The following is a 20,798-nucleotide window of genomic DNA, read 5'->3' on the forward strand; positions in this document are numbered from 1 at the left end:
ATTTAGCTTTCATTATTGAAGTCAATGTTTAAAATTATCACCATAATAACACTCTTTCTCACCAGATTATTTTTCCCAAAATAAATTGAACCGAAAAACCTTTTGGTATTCTAAAGAACATGATAGAAGTAAAAAAAAAAAATAAAATGTCTAGACAAAATCAAATATCGATGTGTTAGATTTAATGCTATTTAAATTCTAAAGTCAAATATATATTAGATCATATAACTTATTATACATGTTTATCTTAATAAAAATATTGCAAGTATATGTTTGTATATGTAAATATGATGAATAATTTTATGATAAAGAGCACTGTACTTTTTAAAAGGTATCCATATTTAAGTTTCATCTCTATTGAAATGATTAGTACAGAGTGCAAAATTGTATTACGTTGTGAATATTAAACAGCATAAAGATCCAATCAACATGAGCAATTGTTGTGAGAGTGTAACAGATATACTTTGGAATCTTTTACCAGTGACATGAATGTCATTCTGAAAAATAACAAAAAAATAAAATTAATAAAAAAAAACATTCAGCATACAATTTACATGAATCATTGTAAGTTATTGATTTCTGATAATCAAGTGGTGTTCCCTGCAATCTGCGCGATAACAAGTCTCTCCAGATTTTAAAGTACTCTCCATTGTGTTTAGTTATCATTGCAACTCACTTTGCATTCTTGCACCAGCTATTTACCATGGAATTATCACTGATAACATCTGGCGACTTTCTCTGGATTCTAAATGACAATACATATCTTCAGGATTCCAGTATATTATCTACATTTCCCACACACTCTATAACATAAAAACTAGAGAGCACTCAGACCTAATGACGCTAGTGGATTGTTAAGATCGATGACTAGAAAAGCCAAAACCGACACACATGCACAAAATGTAAAGTATGTGAGACATATTCTCTCAACTTCATCAACATAACCACACACTCTTTTCAGACTTTCTTAAGTCTATGTATGCGTCGATATGCACACAACCATGGCCATCGTAATAGATGGCCTATCAGCTGAAAATTGACGTCATCGCCGAGGTCCTAGCAAGTAAGATATACGGAACACTTAGACTGTTGATAAGAACAGGAATTTTTATAGAAAGCATTAGAAAACTTCAAAATTGTATTAAAAAAAAAAAATAAAGAACACGATAATTTGTACTGAAACTCATCCAATATCCATATATATATATATATATATATATATATATATATATATATATATATATATATATATATATATATATATATATATATATATATATATATACTAGCGGGGGGTACCCGGCGTTGCCCGGGTGTTTAGAGGTATGTGTGCTCGGGCGAGCGGGGTAATCAAAACATAAGAATAAGCGAAGTAAATATTTTTAAATATTAAATATTAAATTATTAAATATTTTATATAAAAAAATGTTAAAACTTTAAACAATCGAAAAAAACACACAAAAAAAACTAACGTAAGGCAAACGAACGATATTAAATGTAAAAATCGGAAAAACAAAAACAAAAAAAGAAAACGCGAATGTGATGGAAAAAGAAAACAGAAAAACGGACGTTAGAACTTCTTTAAAAAATCTGAAAATAAAAACCAAAAAAAAAAAAATAGAACGTGAAAAATGGCTTAAATAACCCAGTTTCAATATTAAACCTTTAAAAATCGAAAAATAAAAACAAAAGGACATCTAACACCACGATTCGAACCCAAAACCTTTAGATAATGAGGCCGCTCTTTAATGAACTGAGCTAAGACGACGTTGACGAAATTAGGTTTTTTTTTTTTTAATATTTAAACTAAATCATGTTCCGACGTCATTTGCGCATGCGTAGAAGCGAACGTGTCATGAGATACCGGTTTTTGCTGACCCCTCCCTGTAGAAAACTGATGATTTTAGGGTGAAGGAATTAATATTTTTGGACAATTTTTCGATATTTGTCGGGCGAAGGATCGAGCTTTAAAATAATACCAATCTCGTGAAAATCCGTGACCCGTGTCGAAAGTTTTTGCGAGACATACAAACACACACACATACATACATACATACATACATACATACATACATACATACACACATTTTCGCTTTTATATATATATTAGCAAAAGTACCCATCTTTGACTGGATTCCAAAACAGACAGCAGAAAATGGACTCTGATTTATGGAAGTACTAGCGGGAGTACCCGGCGTTGCCCAGGTGTTTGGAGGTGTGTGTGCTGTTAAATAAAAAAGAAACCGGGGGGGGGGGGTAGGATCGAACCCGAAGCCCTGAGGCGAAGTTTGAAAATAAAATGTGAAAATAACATGAACCGTTCAGCCAGTCAGAATGAGTTACTGAAAGATGTTTGAATTTATTTAAGTAAGAACCAAATTGACAGTTGTCCGCACGGAAGTCGTAGAGCATTACGACGATGACGACGACGACGACGACGATGTAAGCAATAGCTATTCAGCAAATGAGGTCAATGACTAGGTTTGTTTGTTATAAGCAAAGTAACAAAAGCAAACATAAAAATGAACGTTACAACTTAAGCGGTAATTAATATATCGAAAAAAAAACCCACAAAGAAAACTAACGTAAGGCAAACGAACGATGTAAAAATCGAAAAAAAACACAAAAAAACACTAACGATGTAAAAATCGAAAAAACAAAAAAGAAAACAGAAAAACGACACGTGAAAAATGGCTTAAATAAGTCTGTTTCGATATTAAAATTTAAAAAATCGGTGGGTACCCGGGTGTTTTTGGGTGTGTGGTCAGAGGTGGATAAGCGAAGTAAAAAAACAAAACAGAAAAACGAATGTTACGTGAAAAATGGCTTAAATAACACTGGTTCAATATTTAAATTTAAAAAATCGAAAAAAAAAAAAAGACATCTCACATCACGATTCGAACCCAAAACATTTAGATAATGAACCAATGCGCTAACTAACTGATATGATACCGAGTTTGTGAATTTTCATCGTGTTTTCATCGAAAGTTTTTAGCGGACACACAAACACACATACAAACATGGTCTCAGCAAAGACAACAAATGCAGGTTCTGCCACACAGAAGTAGAGAGTGTGAGCCACCTGATTTCTAGCTGTAAGGTTCTGCTAGGGGACGGCTACTATACAATGTGACACAATGAAGTATGCAAATATCTCCACTGGACGATCTGCAATAAGTTAAATATCGAATGCAGCAAGAAGTCATGGGAACATATACCCGAAAGAACAGTCGGAAACAAGTCATATACCATCCACTATGACTATGCAATCCCTACAGCCACGTACCTAGAAAACGGAGCTATAAAACCCGACAGTGTAATATGGGACAAGAAGGAGAAGGAAGCAACCTTGGTGGAAGTTAGTGTCCCGAATGATGCTGGGTTAAACAGAGCTGAGAGGGAAAAGATTACCAAATACCAGGGTCTTATGTATGACATGAAAAGAAACTGGAACCTTAAGAAGATCTCTATCATTCCAGTAATTATAGGAGCAACCGGACTTATGAAAAAGAATTTTACAAACTATCTTACAAATATACCAGGTAAACCAAGTGCAAAGGAGATTCAAACAATTGCACTTAAAGGGACGGTTAGAATCTTAAAAAGATCTCTCGGTTGGAGTGTCTAAAATAGCAGGTGTATGTTTGGCATCTGGTAGGATGCCCCATCCCTGGCTTAAACAAAATGATAAGAAAAATGAAAAAATAGAAAGACATACATACATTTTCGCTTTTATATATATACTAGCAGGGGTACCCGGCATTGCCCGGGTGTCTGTAGGTGTGTGTGGTGTTAAATAAAAAAGAAACCGGGGGGGGGGGGGGGTTAGGATGGAACCCGAAGCCCTGAGGCGAAGTTTGAAAATAAAATCGGCCAGCCAGAATGAGTTAGTGAAAGATGTTTGAAAGTCGTCGAGCGTTACGACGACGATGTAAGCATTGTTATAAGCGAAGTAAGAAAAGAAAACAACGTTTTAATTAAGCGGGGAGGGGGTAATCAAAACATAAAAAACACACAAAAAAACTAACGTAAGGCAAACGAACACGTGAAAAATGGCTTAAATAAGCCTGTTTCGATATTAAAATTTAAAAAATTGGTGGATACCCGGGTGTCGCTAAGAATAAACGCAGTAAAAAAAAAAGAAAAGAAAAAACCAGGAAAACGAACGTTACGTGAAAAATGGGTTAAATAATACCGGGTTCAATATTTAAATTTAAAAAATCGAAAAAAAAAAAAAACCCATCTCACACCACGATTCGAACCAAAAACGTTTAGATAATGAACAAACAGGCTAACCAACTGCGCTAAAACGACGGAGGTGAAATGTATTCGGTTTTTCAACTATTTAAAGTAAATCAGGTCATGACGTCATCTGACGCATGCGTAGAATCGGGCATCGTTACGAGAAACCCGTTTTTGTTGACCCCCCCCCTGTGGAAAATTGTCGATTTCGGGGTGAAAAAGTTAACGTTTTTGGCCAATTTTTCGATATTTTTCAAGCGAAGGATGGGGCTTCAATATGATACCGAGTTTGTGAATTTTCGTCGCGTGTGTCGAAAGTTTTTCGCAGACACACAAACATACATACATACACACAAACACACATACATTTTTGCTTTTATATATATACTAGCGGGGGGTACCCGGCGATGCCCGGGTGTCTTGAGGTAAATGAAAACTCCAGGGGGGGGCGGTAAATAATAATAAAAAAAATGTTTTGGTAGGTGAGTATGAGAATCGAACCCGTATCCTTGAGTTGGAAATTAATGTGTGAAAAAAAAAAGTGCGATGTTACCATTGGGCCACCGCGACATACAGCGTAGACGTGTTTGAATTTATTTATGTAACTATAACTATAAAAACAGGCGTGCGTAATAAAAGTTAACTTTGCTGCTTCCATTTGACCTAATTAAGAAGGTCAAATACAAGCCACGCAGCGTAAGCGTCTGTTCCCGGCGCATTGCCGCGAACACGTCCGTTTGAGTTTAGTTTCATTTTATTTATACTAAAAAGCCCAATCAACACGCGAGAAGCCAAAATAGCAATAATTTTGTAAAAATCAACGTAAATAAATCTATACGCTACGCGCTTTCCTAATTCCTAGATATTATGATATAGGACCTATATACACAGTTTTAAGCGATAGTAACGACCCCGGGAGCGCGTGTGAAAGAAGCCTTTTGAAGACATGCACGAAATGATCACACACATTTTGCCTTTTATATATATATATATATATATATATATATATATATATATATATTACTTGTACAAATGGAAATTCTTTTAACTTTCTTGAAGTTTTACATTTGGATTTTACCGTCACTGGATTTTTTATCTTCCACCTGACTATCCATTCGTGTGTAATCACATTTTTCTTTATCATATTCCCTCTGCTTCACTTTGTTTTGTTTTCAAGTAAGATCTTTGACTTACTTGTTGTTTCATCAAATACTTCTGCATGCAAAATCCGATCCCGCATTTTGCTAATTCCTACCCTCTGATGAGAAGGAAAGTATTTCTTTGAAACTCTGCGGATTAAGGACTATCCATCCATCTAATATTTCCTTTTTAACTCATTTCAAAGTGTTTTCTAACATATTTTATTAACTGTTTGCTCATATATATATATATATATATATATATATATATATATATATATATATATATATATATATATATATATATATAATAAAAACGTTGCAGTTTTTCCCCTCTGGATCAAAATACTATAGGTTTACAGTGGAAGCGTGACTCTCTCTTGAAAAAAATTAAAGTATGGCTGTTTTTGTTGTTGTTGTTGTTGTTGCTGTTGTTGCTGTCCAACACCTTCATGTTACGAACGGGTTTAGAATAGACACCTCTAATTCCTCATGGTAAGAACGGCTATCGGAACTCAGTAGGTTGCCCATGTGGAGAGAGGTGAAAAAACATCAACCATTTAACCGTTGAAGCTGTGGTAATGTTGACTGGTTGCTTACCGGCCTCCACGACTAAAAATAGTTTGTCTCTAAAGTTTATAAGGAAACAGAAATTTATATAAGAACAAAAACATGGAATCCTATCCTAAGGAAATGAAAACAAATCTTCTTTCGTGCATTTATCATTTATTATTTTTTTTTATTCAGTACTTGGTATCAAATATTTCACTTACCATCATACCCAAAAAAGAAATAAAACCAAAATAAAACAATAAAAATAAACCCAAAGAACAAATAAAAGAAAGCACCCCAAACACAAATGAAGGTTTATCGTGTTATACAAATAAAAACAAAAGGGGAAGAAGTAATGAAGCTGTTTGAATTCGATAAAAACTGAGAAAAATGGAGAGAAAAAACACGAAATGTTATACACATTTATTTAAGGCATAACCCTGTTTAAATGTTAAAACTTCAAACAAAAAAAAAAAAATTCGTTACATGGGGGACGAACATGAAACCCATAGGGTGTGACTCTGCTCTATTATCCACTGCTCCACCACAGCGGCATCGATATGACATCGTGTTTTTGTTCTCTTTAAACCAAATAACGGGGAGAGTTATGAAATAAAGGTTAATCCGTGACAATGATTTTCTCTCTCTCTCTCATTTCGATAAACTGTTCGAACGTAAACAAAACAGATATAATTCTCGCTCTGACTCTGTCTCTCTCACTCTTTCTCCCTCTAAACACATTTAGAGAAAGAGATAGAGAGATAGACAGAGTCAGAGCCAGAGTTATATCTGTTTTGTTTACATTCAAACAGTGTATTGAAATGAGAGAGAGAGAGAGAGAGGGGGGGAATAGATTGAGAGAGGGAGTGAGAAGCAAATACCTCCATGCGGTTCAGTAATCACTTTATTTAATGTAAAACGCCGGCCTCCTGCATCAGTAGTTGCCATATTGGACAATGGTTTGCACGTTAGTTTACAAAATTGTAATCTGGAATGAGAGATCGGTCTGATCTAAACTAATCAGAATAGCAGGAATGTTATAAGGGAAAATTTATTATTTTTCAAATTGACAGACGGAAATTTAACGTTTGGGCTATTAGTAGAAATTTCTGTTCTTATCGACAGTCTAAGTGTTCCACATATCTTGCTTGCTAGGACCTCGGCGATGACGTCATTTTTCAGCTGATAGGCCATCTATTACGATGGCGATGGTTATGTGCATACCGACGCATACATAGATTTAAGAAAGTCTGAAAAGAGTGTGTGGTTATGTTGATGAAGTTGAGAGAATATGTCTCACGTACTTTACATTTTGTGCATGTGTGTTGGTTCAGGTAAGGAAGAAAAAAAGGGAGAATCTCTTTGTTTTGGCTTTTATAGTCATCGATCTTAACAATCCACTAGCGTCATTAAGTCAGAGTGCTCTCTAGTCTTTATGTTATAGAGTGTCAATGAGTGTGTGGGAAATGTAGATAATGATATAAACCAGTGCATATGGCAAAAAAATATCCAGCGATAAAGACAGAAAAGCAGAAAAAATAATTTACATCTTGTTTTGACGACAAAAAAATGGATTTTTGAAGAATTTTGTTCAATAAATAATTTTCCAAGTATGATTTTTGTTCTTTTGCATCAAAATGTTTTTCACTGTAAATCACAAGCAAAACAATTATTGTAAAAGTAATTTTATATATGAAAACTGTTAAACTTTTCAATTAAATTAATTAAATTAATAATTACAAAAATAATTCTATTTATTTAGGAAACAAAACATCCGGTATTTTTTCTTTCTTCTAAACGATGAATGTTCTACTAAATTTAAAAGTAATTACACTAAATAAATACTTACAAAAAGAGTGTACATTGCATCGTTTGCCAGCCAACAATTAAGGAAAACAGGATAGAACATGTTCTGTAGCTTCGTAGGAGAGAAAATCTGTGAAATAAAAAAAAGTCAAATAGGTGAGCATTTTTATTTACAATGTTTTATTCTAATCTTGTTTATTATATTCATAAGATTTCAGTGCGTTTAATGAATGTGCTGAGCAAGAAATCGAATCAAGCGATGCAAATAATCTTCACTTTTCGCTGCCATAAAAGAGCTGGCAGAACCTGGATATGAGAAACAGCGACTTCGCGCCATAACGGTCCAAAAAAGAGTCTCAAATCGAATAGGCCTCATACTATCGTCCAAGCTCTAATCCCTGCCCTATCACCGCAATGTTGCATCCCTATGCTTCTTTTACAAGTATTTTAATGGAATGTGCTTTGATGAACTCATAGCACTTGTGCCCCCTTGATGTACATATTTGACTAATCCAACAAGAAGTAAAATCCTCTTTCCACTCTTGAGCTCTCTAGATGATGGAAAACCTTCTACTCTAATAGTTTCTTCCTCGGACTTCTAAACTGGAATTCCCTCCCTGTTTCCTGATTCCCTGACTAAGAAGTAATGCTCAATCTGTCACAGTCTCCTGTTAGACACAATCCTAAATAATAGCCCTTACATCCATATGGTTGTGTTTGGGGTAAAAAAGTTTTTAAAAAAAATGACTAGCCTACTTTTTTTATCTATAAAAGATGAGCTTATTAGAAATTGTCAGTTGCATTTTAACATTTGAAGGAGTAAGCATTAAAGATTAGTGTTGCAAACAGTGTTATTAGAGAAGTGTACACGACATAAGAAAGTTCCAGTAATAAGCATGTTGTTCCCATTTTAAAAGACCATCTTTTCCTGTATTTTCCCGTGATTAAAATTTCTTCAGTTGGTAACCCTTTAGGAGTTTTCCAAAAATTTTTAATCATATTTCTTATGGGTAAATGTTTTTAATATGTCCTTAGCAACGTTCAAATAGTGTTTTATTAAAAATGCTAAAAATAGCTCTATACATAATAGCATATTTTTGACACACTAATAAAATATTTCTTTTCTTTTAACTTTGTTTAACTATGAATTAGTCAGAATGTAGAAATGAAAAAAAATCTGTTGATGCTATAAATATTAAAATGAGATTACATTGATAAAAACAAAATCAATTTATACTTTAATAGATACTGACCGTTGAAATTACTGGAACGTTGCACACAATCTCAAGCAATGTAGACATCCTGAAAATCCGTTGGATGATTTTTTGCTGGAGAGAAATTAAATAAAAAAAAAATCACTTAAAAAGAAAAAATTGAATTATTGAATCATTATTGAATCATTATTGAATTATTATTGAATCATTATTGAATTATTGTCAAAATAATTCAATACATCAGACAAGAATAAAAAGCAAACATCTAACATCGTGTGAGCATAATAATATAATAAAGTAAATAATAAACAGCTAAAGTTTTAGTTGTTGGATAAAAAAATAATAAACAGGTAAAGTTTTAGTTGTTGGATGAAAAAAAAAAAAACGATTACTATGCTTGTAACTCTCATACTAAATAATTTTAATCATCCCTATATTTCATTAATAAATTAGTGTTAGTTTTTTTTGTTATTTAACAATACCTGACTTAAAAAGTTCAGTTTTTATTCTTAGGAATTAAACAATAAAAATATCAGGTTGGCGCAAACGTTTTTGATGATTGAAAATTGTATTTTGAAAATAAAAATCCGTTTTTGAAAATCTTTATTCATAACAATAACGCCTTTGCTCTCTACAACTTGCTTCCATCTGTCAACGAGCTTTGAAATGCCTGTAAAATTCTGTGATGTGATATAAATTTAGCTCATATTACAACGCCTCTAAGGTCATCTGAATGGTTTTGTAATCCTCAAAATAAGTGATAATCCAAGAGAGGTAGGTCAAAAGTATATGCAAGATGTGGCAAGATTTCTCAACCAAATTCCCCGAGGAGACTTATGTGAGTAGTGCTATGTGAGGATGAGAAATATCATAATGGAAGATGACCTCCTTTCTGTTGACTAAAAAAGGTTGTTTCGGGTCAACATTAATTCTACGATATCGATTAATCAACTAAGATTCAGCTTTTTGTGATTTAAGCGAGATTTTCTTTGGAATCCTGTTACAAATCCACTAAGGTTGTAACAACCTTGGCGTCATATTCATCTATGAACGCATTTAGTGTGTCTAGCAACTTACTTATGGGAATCTCATTGGCTGGCTTACTAGTTAATCAAGTCTTACTGGTTAGGTGATCGGATATCCACTGATACATGTGCAATGAGTGAATGTGGAGATGTGGTAATACTTTTATTTGCCAATTAATATGCGCTGATGCTGTGTATCTTTTGTCAGACATAAGCAGCATGAATCGTTGCCAACAAATCCATTAGCCTCAAACTATCCCCAAATCACCAAAGAACTTGCATCCACTCATATGCTAAGATTTTTACCATCCTGTTGCACATTCTGGTGACATGTTTGCCTCGCATAAAAAAAACTCACTCCTTCCTGCACTAATCAAAAGAACGTCTGCCTCATTAGTTTCACGTCATCTGTCCCCTTATTTCTAGTCCACATAGCCTAGCATCATCTTACATAGTTTTTTTACATCTCCTCATTAGCCCGAATCTCAGTATTTGCTGCTTTAGTCACTGCAGACCTCAAATCTTCATTAACGTAGATGCTTTTATTTCCTTTTAGATAAACTTGGGCCTCAACCATAAACCTCATTATTAAACTCAACCTTATGAAACAGTCTTTACTTTCCATGATCACAACTGTATGATAGTCATGACGATTTCTTGCTATGCACTTATAGGCTTTTTTTCATGTCCAAGATCGATACTTTGCGTCATCCCTATTTTCACAATTTTTCCATGAGGACATCTAAATTTTTTCTTGTTGCATCCAACTCTCATTAACGCATCAAAGGAAGGACATGTTGTTTTTATGTATGACTGCCATCAGCAATATCTGTAACATTGGTAAACCAAGTACTTCTTCCGTATACAGCAGCAGTCAGCCATTATCTAATCATGTCTTTCTTGTATTCGGCTTACAATTCATTCAAAACTGAAAATCAAAAACAGGCACATCACTTTCTGTTCTCTACCATGCCTTACATTTCAAACTGAAATCAAACGAGATAGGAGCACTAAACAGATAGGCGTTTCTCCTCAAACATATTTTAAAAATCTGCATATAAACACCAACAAGAGTTTTGTCTAACAATATTTCCTATGTCAATACCAACCTGCATTATCGGTTTGCTGACCATTTTCTTTAGGTTAGTGAAGCAATATAATCTATCAAAATCCTAACATCCAAAATTAGTTCTAGCTTTAAAATACACTTATTCTATAGCAAACACGTTTATAGAATCGAACATGATCAAGATCTGTTTACATTCAATTTTGTTGTTGTAGAAGAGAAAATAAATGTAAAAACTGCTGTCTTTTAAAGCCAAGGTTGGATGAACAAAAAAAATTATAGTTGAAATCAGAGCGAGCTGATCAGATGTGAAGAGAAAATGAAGATTATCAACCGAAATAAAATGACATTAAAAAATAGTAATAAAACATTGTTACAGCAAGTGACTCAAAGAATCGGCGTAGATGCAAGTTTGTACTAACCTCTTCAGTAGAGTAAACAGAGAAATATAAAAAAAAATAAAGAATCCGTCAATTAGGAAAACAAATGCAGAAGTAGAAATAATAATAATCGTGGCCTAAAATGCTACCAAAAGTAAGTTACTCTTCTGTGATTAAATGCCTTAAAAATTGGTACAAACCTGTTTTTGTGCAGCCTGTCGGGTCCCATGCAGTCAAAAAGAATGAAGAAAAAAAAATGACCACCTTTTCTCTTTATATGCTTGTGATATTATCACCTAGTATGCAAATTAGATGCCTCCGGTTTGAAATAAAAAGCTTGATCTTTTAGAGATTGGGTTGATTTTGAATTTGGATTTTGGAGTAGCAACAAAGCATCGTGTTTTGGAGTTGTATAATAATAATAATAATAATAATAATAATAATAATAATAATAATAAAATAGAAATAATAATAATAATAATAATAATAATAATAAAATAGAAATAATAATAATATTAATAATAATAATAATAATAATAATATTAATAATAAAATAGAAATAATAATAATATTAATAATAATAATAATAATAATAATAGTAATAATAATAATAAGGATGATGATGATGATGATGATGATAAGAAGAAGAAGAAGAAGAAGAAGAAGAAATATTTCCTTTCAAGGTGAACACGGAACAAATGAAAATATAAGTATGAACAAATATTCATACAAGTTAGGCTAAAAAAAATCTTAATCACGTGTTAGATCATAAGTGCTCATTAATAAACTGGCACTTGTGAGAAAAGCGGGGGAACATAAGATAGCTTTAGGCTTCATCAGTTCTACAGTATTTCACCGATTGCCACTGTTAGAAATTCTGTTGCAATGTGAGTCTTGGTAATTAATGGAAAGTGATAAGTCCAATTCCCTTAATACCATTTTAACAGGTGAGGAAACTTATGTAGATAAATGAAAAATTGTGTCTTCCTTGAACTGGTTGAGGTGCATAACAACAGTGCACTTTTTATTTTCATCTGGTCAACTGTTATGTCATAAATCTGATAATTGGTTGGTATTCATCTGGGTACTTAAATAAGTTTGGGATTTCTGGTCCATGGTTTTAACTGATGTGACTCTGCTCTGAAAGATATATCCATTGCATTTAACTGTTGGGTTAAAGATGATGACAGTATAGCAAGGGTTTCTTTTCTCTCTTGCTAGGATTTTCACTAATTGTTTGTTTCATACTAATGTAGCACTTCTATGTCATCTTTGGCAAGTTATTTTTCGTCTGTGACATGGGAAAAGATGGACATAGGTTTATGTTTAGTTCCACTTCTTAGTGGAATCTCTATTGAGCATTCTTTGCTCAGATGATCGATTACCGGCAGTCATGACACACTAAATTGACCCTCCTGATAAATGATTTTCCTGGAAGTGCAGGAAACACAGGGATTTTAGTCGGGGAGAGGCGTGCATAGAACACTAAGGTTCTAAGCAGGTAGAAGCTGTCAATATTTACATTCTGACAGTTATGTATATGACAAGGACTTTTATGCATGTCAAAACTTTACTGGAAGTTCGTGACATTTTTGGTCATAACCCTAATGTTTACTGCTTGCTAGTTCAGTTACCATATCATCAACATTGCTAATTCGTCGAACACAGCCGATAGCGTTTGCAAAAAGGATGACAAACTAACAGATGTTGATCTAAAAATGTTAAATTGATTTACCTTCAAACTGATGCATTCAGTCTGTCAGTGCACTTCTTTTTGAAGACCCTTTATTTATTATTTGATGCAGGATAGCAGCTTCCATACCGGTGCCATATTAAAGACATCTACCTCTTTGTGATCGAATGGAGTCTATTCACAAGAGGGATACACAAGGATCTCAGCTCAGTTTGTTGAGTTGGCATGTATGTGCAGACATTAAGATGTAAATATCAAGTCACTCTAGAAAAACTCATCCTATAATGAGCCAGTTCTGCTATCTTCATGACAGACGTTGTCATACGGCATGTCAGGTCATGTTCTCATCAGATACGATTGGTTATTTTTATTTGCTATGGACTTGCTCCTTCATTAAGGTGTGTTTTAGATCTTCTGGGACAATATGTCTTGGATAATGGTTAACAATTTCCCTTTTGTGTAAACCAAATTTTCTTGCTATGCTGTAATTTGGTTCATGTATTTGAGTTATTTATAAATGTTATTCCTGTTGTAATAGTATGAAAGCGTTGTTGATAGTGAGCAATCATCTCAAGTGTCCATATCAAGAGGTGTCACTTCTGATTTTCTTTACTCTTTGACTTTTATCAACCTAATATTTTCTTTAGTTATAATGAAAACATATTAAATTTCTAAAAAGTATTCATTGCTGAAGTAGAAACAATGATTGTCAGAAAAAGAATCAAAATCATTCTCATCATATAATATGCGAGTAATAAACTTGAAACACAGAAATATTAAATATTGCTATGATATGGTTTGCATTTGCCATTTTTTAAAAAAATATTTGATAAAATAAAATATAATACATGTATGCAAGCAATTAGGCAACATGAAATTAGAACAGATTAGTAATACAGAAATGACTCTTTTACAGTGTGAGGAGGAGGAGGAGGAGGAGGAGGAGGAGGAGGAGGAGAAAGCAAAGAATAAAGAAATATTGGCTAATTCAGATATCAATTATATTTTCTCTTCATCATTACTAAACACTTTTGAAATTTGTGCTGTACTCTAAAAAAAAAATAGAATAAAAAGATTAAATTTATAGAATCGCTAATAACGTTGTTTAACCCTTAACCGTTGTATATTTGCACATATGCAGATGTAACAGATTTAATCGACTTATTACTGCCAAAGTCAACATAATTTGATGTCTTCTTCTATGCATTTTTGAAATTTGGCTACACATTAACAAAATATTTTCACGATTAGTTTTGTTTTTAATTTGTGTTTAAAATTCTTGTAAAACTACTAAAGAAATAAAAAAAATCAGAAATGCATTTAATATTAATATTTTTATATATATATATTTTTTATACATAATTTTTAATCTGTACGGATCTAATCATAAATCTGTTTTAATGAGAAGACCAGTGACTTAATTTTTCATAACAGTTTCATTTTTATGATACGCCAATTAATATAAAATCTATATTATGTTATCAAAATATAGAATCCATGCAATATCAGGCAGAATAAGAAATTCACATTATGTCAGTCAATATAAAATCCATATTATGTAAGTCAAAGTAAATTCCATACTATGTGAGCCAATATCTATATTATGTAAGTCAATTTAAAATCTAGATGATATAAAATCAATATTATGTCAAACAATATAAAATCCACATTATATAAGTCAATATAAAATTAATATTATGTCATCCAATAGGTTAATGAAAAAATCGATATTCTAGTCAATATATTAAAAAAAATCAATATTCGTCAATATAAAATCAATATAATATCAACCAATATCCATATTATACCAATCAATATGAAATCGATATTATGTTAATCAACTTAAATTCCACACTATGTCAGCCAATATCTATATTATGTAAGTCAATATAGAAATCGATAGTCTAGTCAATATAAAACTGATATTATGTCCGTCAATCCATATGATATCAACAAATATCTCTATTATGTCAGTCAATGTAAAATCCACATTATGTGAGTCAATACAAAGTTAGGTAACTCAATATTATGCCATCTAATATCTATATTATGAGAAATCTGTATTATGTAAGTCAAAATAAATTCCATACTATATCAGGCAATATCTATATTATGTAAGTCAACATCAGAAATCCATATTATGCCAATCAATATAAAATCTATATTATATAAACCAATATAGAATCCATATTATATAAGTCAATATAAGAAATCCACTACAGTCAATATCTATATTATGTAAGCCAATATAGAAATCAATATTATAGTCAATATAAAACCGATATTATGTCTGTCAATATAATATCCATATTATATCAGCCAATATCTCTCTCTATATATATATACACAGCATAATCACGTTGACAGACCAGTTTTCACTAGATCACCTAAGTTAAGCAACGTTGAGACTGGTCAGTACCAGATATTTGGGAAACTCCCTGCAAGAATTGTGAAAACCTAACGTCATCATCTCCTCTAACAGGGATAGCCATGCAACTGGGGACCACTTGTGAATTTCATACTCCCCAGTAAACTTCCACCTTCAGAGGAAGCCGGTTAAACTCGCATTAGGGTTAGTGCAGCAGTTTAAAAATAAATATATATTATGTAAATGAATATCAAATCTATATTCTGTTACTTAATACTATGTTAGTCAATATCTATATTATGTAAGTCAATGTATCATGTCAGTGGATATCTATATTATGTAAGTAAATATAAAAATTGATATTATAGTCAATATAAATTAGATATTATGTGTGTCAATATAAAGTCATATTATGTCCAGCAATATTAAATCAATATTATGTCAGTTGGTATAAGAAATCCATATTCTGTCATTCAGTACAAAATTCATGTTATCAGTCAATAGAAAAAATCTATATTATGTCTGTTAAAATAAATGCCATATTATGCCAGCCATTATTTACATTATGTACTCAATATAAGAAATCCATATTATCTCAGTCAATATAAAAAATTCATATTATATCAATAAATATAAAATCTATATTACGCCAGCAAATATCTTTATTACGCCAGTAAGTCGTCCGGTTGTAATATGCACTTAAAAATTTTAATTGATGCAGATTTCATATATATTACATTGTATATATTATATTGTACCCAACATATTGCATTGATGTAAAAAGTAAAAAAATAATTGACTTAGGTGCACATCAGCTAAAATCGAAACCAAACCTCTGCAGTCTTATTCATTACCATATGACCTAAATCCGTACCTATACAAAAATTGAAAAAAAAAATAACGTTGTTTAACCCTTAACCGTTGTATATTTGCACATATGCAGATGTAACAGATTTAATCGACTTATTACTGCCAAAGTCAACGTATCTTTTTCAATTTTGGTCCCTTAGTAGCTATTTTACCAGTAAAAAAAACAAATCGAATTTGTTCCACAGGTCCCAGTTTCAAGTCTGAAAATCAAAAATTTAGAGAGGAGTTTGATAGAGACCATCCGTACACACAGCGACGTGGTCACTTTTATACATACATATAGATATTTATAAATGCATATTCCTGTGCTAGAACGTTTTCAGTCTAAATACTATACAATGCAGAAAATATGCATAGAAAGAACTGAGCGTAATAGTTAAATGAAACTAATCATTCAATAAGAAATCATAAAAATGTATTAATGAAAATTCGGTTTTCAAAAAATATGAAAATTAGTTAACCTTTATTTAATTGTTTGTATATCCTTGACTTTATTAAACTGTTCATTTTTTGAATTTTTAAATAGAAAATGTAGGCTTTTAATATCAATATAAGTGTGACAAAACTCAAATTTATATAGATATAGTCAATATAAGAAATCTACATCATGCCAGTTAAAATAAAATCCATATTTTGTCAATCAATATAAAAAATCCATATTATGTCAGTTAAAATAAATTCCATTTAATGTCAAGTTAATATATGATTCATGCTATGCAAGTCAAAAATAACAATACAACATTCTGTAAAGAAAGTAATTTTCATTAAAAGTTTTCAGAAATTAAAGCAATAATTTAATAAAACTTATTTTAATAGCTTGGGACTATTGTATGAACATCCTATAATTTGGCCTTTCTTCCTTTCATATTTTTATCTGTATATCTTAAACACACAAATGAAATAACATTTATCAGTCAATAGATAATCGCTCCATTTCATAGTTACAATTGTATTTCTAAAATGAAAATATGACTTCCTTTTCTTCTCTTAAATCAGATGAAAGAATATTGTCTGTTTGAAAAGAACCAAATGTTTAAGTTAGTATAGTAATGAGTTTTATTAGTTATTTGATTAAATTAATCTCATAATTAACAGCTACACAAGCCTTTATTAGTATTATTAGTTATTAGTGCATCCATATGTGAGAGTTAGACTAAAGTTTATTGTTAGCAATATCAACTATGTACATTCTCACCTTACGTACAACATAAAGTTGTAGCAACAGTTTGGAAAGCATTATGAATGAAAGAACAACTTGTATTATCCATAATCCAAAGGGACGATGCACCCAGGCCAGAACATACCTACATGAACGATAAGATATAGGCATGCATACAAGAGCATGGCACTAAAAGACATGCATTTAGCATAGCGATCAGATTGATAAAACAATAAATGATATGCCATTCTTTCAATAAAAAAATCATAGATTAATTCCATTAAATTTGAAAGATTTATAACCATGTTACAGTGAGTCCTATTATTAAATGTGTCTGTCTGAAAAAAAAAAAGAACAGAATGGGATTTTTTAAGAATAAATTGTTAGTCTGAAACGAAAGTGAATTCTCTAGAAATGTAAAAACAAATTAAAAACTATTTTCTATTAAGCAATGTCATTGTCTATTTTTTTCTCTGAATATGTTAGAATCAAATATCTTAGTAAGAGATATATATATTTATGGAAGGAGAACTATAAGCTTCAGAACTCAAAGATTTTGTTTAAAAATGATACAGTTGTACTCTTCGCTAAAAACAGCAAAAAGTGTTCTACTGACAATAATTTTGTCTACTCTTATGACATGTCCAGTGCAATGAACCTGATATTACCCAAAGATATGGTGGCCGTTTTCGACAGTTCAAAAATGTCATAATCTATGAAAATTAGATCTCTTTCTTCAACATCTTAATTCTGAGGCCCATACATAACTTAACAGGTTCCTCTCTGGGTCCTAACATCCAACTATACTGACGCACACCAGTTCACTTATTACATTCCACGTGGGCATATGGATTGATCTTTAACCTTTCTATTTCATTAATATTGACAGTCAAAAACAGACACTATATTCTATACACTTCAATAAAATTTAAATTTGTTTAACTAAATCTTTTACTTTGCCTCACCAGCAACGTTTTATTGTCATTCTTTGTTTTCTCACAAGTATATAACAAAGAGCAGCTTAAAGTAGGTAATGCTACATACTATAAATAAAAATATAAAAAGTATAAAAATCGTTTGATAGCGTTAGATCATTATTGAAAGAATTAGCGTTCGTTGGGCTATTATCAATGGCCCAAGTAGACACTAGCAACTAGACAGGAGAATATTAAAATTAGAATCTGTGCAAATAAAAGTCTTCTCGGAAAAACATTCAGACAGTATATGTAGGTGTATCCATCTTTAAACTGTCGGGTTAGCATGGCTTGTTGCACTTTGCTATTTTTTGCTAATAAATTTGTCTGATGAAATGTTTATACAAATCTGATCACATAACACATATTCTGTGGAAGGTTTAAAAGATGAATGTTGATTAAAACAAACGATTTCCAAGGAGAATAAATAAAATCCATGCATTTTATTTTCATTCTTCATAAACAAATAAAACAAATATATCAAATGAAACTGACACGTCGTCGATATCTATTATAATAAACAACAGTTTTTATTTATAGCCTAAAATTGATATAAAATTGGCTTTATTTTATTTATTAGACACGAAACAGAAAAAATAGACCATAAATATAGTTTACAGAAATTTGAAAAAGAAAATAATTGCAATAAAACTTTATGACGACTTTAAAAGCTAGAAAGTGAATTTGACTGTTAAATTTCATTGAACTGCATTAAAATCAATAATTTTTTCATCATCATCATCATCATCATCATCATCATCATCATCATCATCATCATCATCATCATCATCATCATCATCATCATCATCATCATCATCATCTATCAGTTTAATAATCATTTAACATGCTGGCCTGTGTTGGAAGGATTATAAAAATTGACTTCCCAGCTAACTTATCTTAAGCCAGGTCTTTATCCCTCTTTCTCTTAAGTCCACATCATTTCCTCACATGTTCCCCTCAGCCCTCCTTTGTGGGCTGACCCTTCTATCTCAATTGTTCTATATTTACTAACCCAAGAACTCTTATTCTTTCATTGTGACCATACCATCGAAGCCTACTGTTCTGTATGCATCTCTCTATACTGTCTGGATTTAATTTTTCTCTGAACTTATCAGATTTGATTCTGTCTTTAAAACTTGTGTTACATGTCCATCATAGCATTCTTATATAATTTCTTTTCATGCATCGCATTCTTTAATCCTCACTGGCCAGGTTTAATTTCCATACATTATAACTACATAACTAATACACATGCCTGATAGACTTCCTTCTTTCAGTCGAAATTGGTAATGCTTTGTTAGTCAGTAATGGCAAAAGTCTCCTGAACTCGATCCACTCCTAATTCTAGTTATCACACTCACACCTGCTCCACTCACCAAAGTATCAAAATTTCAGAATAACCTCAATTTGCCATCCACATATATTTTCTCTGTATGTTGCATTTATTTGTTGCCTCTTCTCGCACACAAACTGATCATTCTCTCTCAACCTCTAATTCCATTATACTTTTTGTGTATCCAATTTTTAAAAGTAACACGGAAAATTAAGTTGTCCCCCCTTACCACGAACTGATCATGGGAATTTCCCTCTTTCTGGAGGATTTCCAATACTTTTGTCTTGGTGACATTCACTTTCAATCATTTACTTTAAATAATATTTCTTCAACTTTTAAACTTAACAAGTAAATCTTCCATTGTTTCAAAGGCAAGTACTAAAACATCAGCATGCAGCATCTTTTCTCATTAACCCAAAACTCTTGGACAATGATTTTTAAATACAAATGAAAAGCAACAGACTCATTACAGATTCCTGATGTACTCTTATGTTACCATTAAAGTTTTCACTAAATGTGCTATTAATTATATTACAATTTGTCTCAGAATGAATGCATCACCAGTGAAACTATGCCCAGACATAAAACCAATATTTCATCGATGCTTATCTGACTTCTTACTTATTATCTGGTGATAACTGATGCCTAATATATTTTTGGTTTGTAAGATGGAACTTGATAAATTTTTATAATAATTTACTCTTTTATATTCCAATATTTACAACAATTTGACAAACACCTTGAAGATTGGAGATGATGGTTGAAATTGAGCATGATTTGATTATATAAGAGGACAACTTAACAAAAATTTGTTAACATTGAATTTGAAAATTTCTTCTATCCATTACCAACTATTTTTATAAGCCTATTAGATATAAAGCATTTGATGGTTGAAAAGACCCGCCCAGGATAAATATCAGGTACAATTCCTGTTGATTATTGTATCGAAGAAGAATATGGACATACAAAAGTATAGA

The 20,798-nt window shown here is 31.8% G+C and overlaps 1 protein-coding gene across 20 annotated transcripts in view; it reads right to left on the reverse strand.

Annotated features, from left to right (window-relative positions):
• Positions 1-20,798, reverse strand: part of LOC145293809 (potassium channel subfamily T member 2-like) — a 659,145-nt gene that overhangs the window by 131,173 nt on the left and 507,174 nt on the right. For 17 of the 20 annotated variants that reach the window (XM_080140398.1, XM_080140404.1, XM_080140403.1 and 14 more), the window contains 4 exons: positions 17,551-17,659; positions 8,993-9,067; positions 7,783-7,869; positions 394-497 (listed from right to left, as the gene is read on the reverse strand). In XM_080140398.1, the coding sequence (XP_079996524.1) occupies positions 394-497; positions 7,783-7,869; positions 8,993-9,067; positions 17,551-17,659 (375 nt within the window). The remainder of the gene's footprint in view (positions 1-393; positions 498-7,782; positions 7,870-8,992; positions 9,068-17,550; positions 17,660-20,798) is intronic. The other 3 variants (XM_080140413.1, XM_080140415.1, XM_080140412.1) reach the window with 1 other exon arrangement.

The sequence above is a fragment of the Euprymna scolopes genome, chromosome 15, assembly GCF_053919585.1.
Source record: "Euprymna scolopes isolate OS-2025 chromosome 15, ASM5391958v1, whole genome shotgun sequence".
Classification (NCBI taxonomy): Eukaryota; Metazoa; Mollusca; class Cephalopoda; order Sepiida; family Sepiolidae; genus Euprymna; species Euprymna scolopes.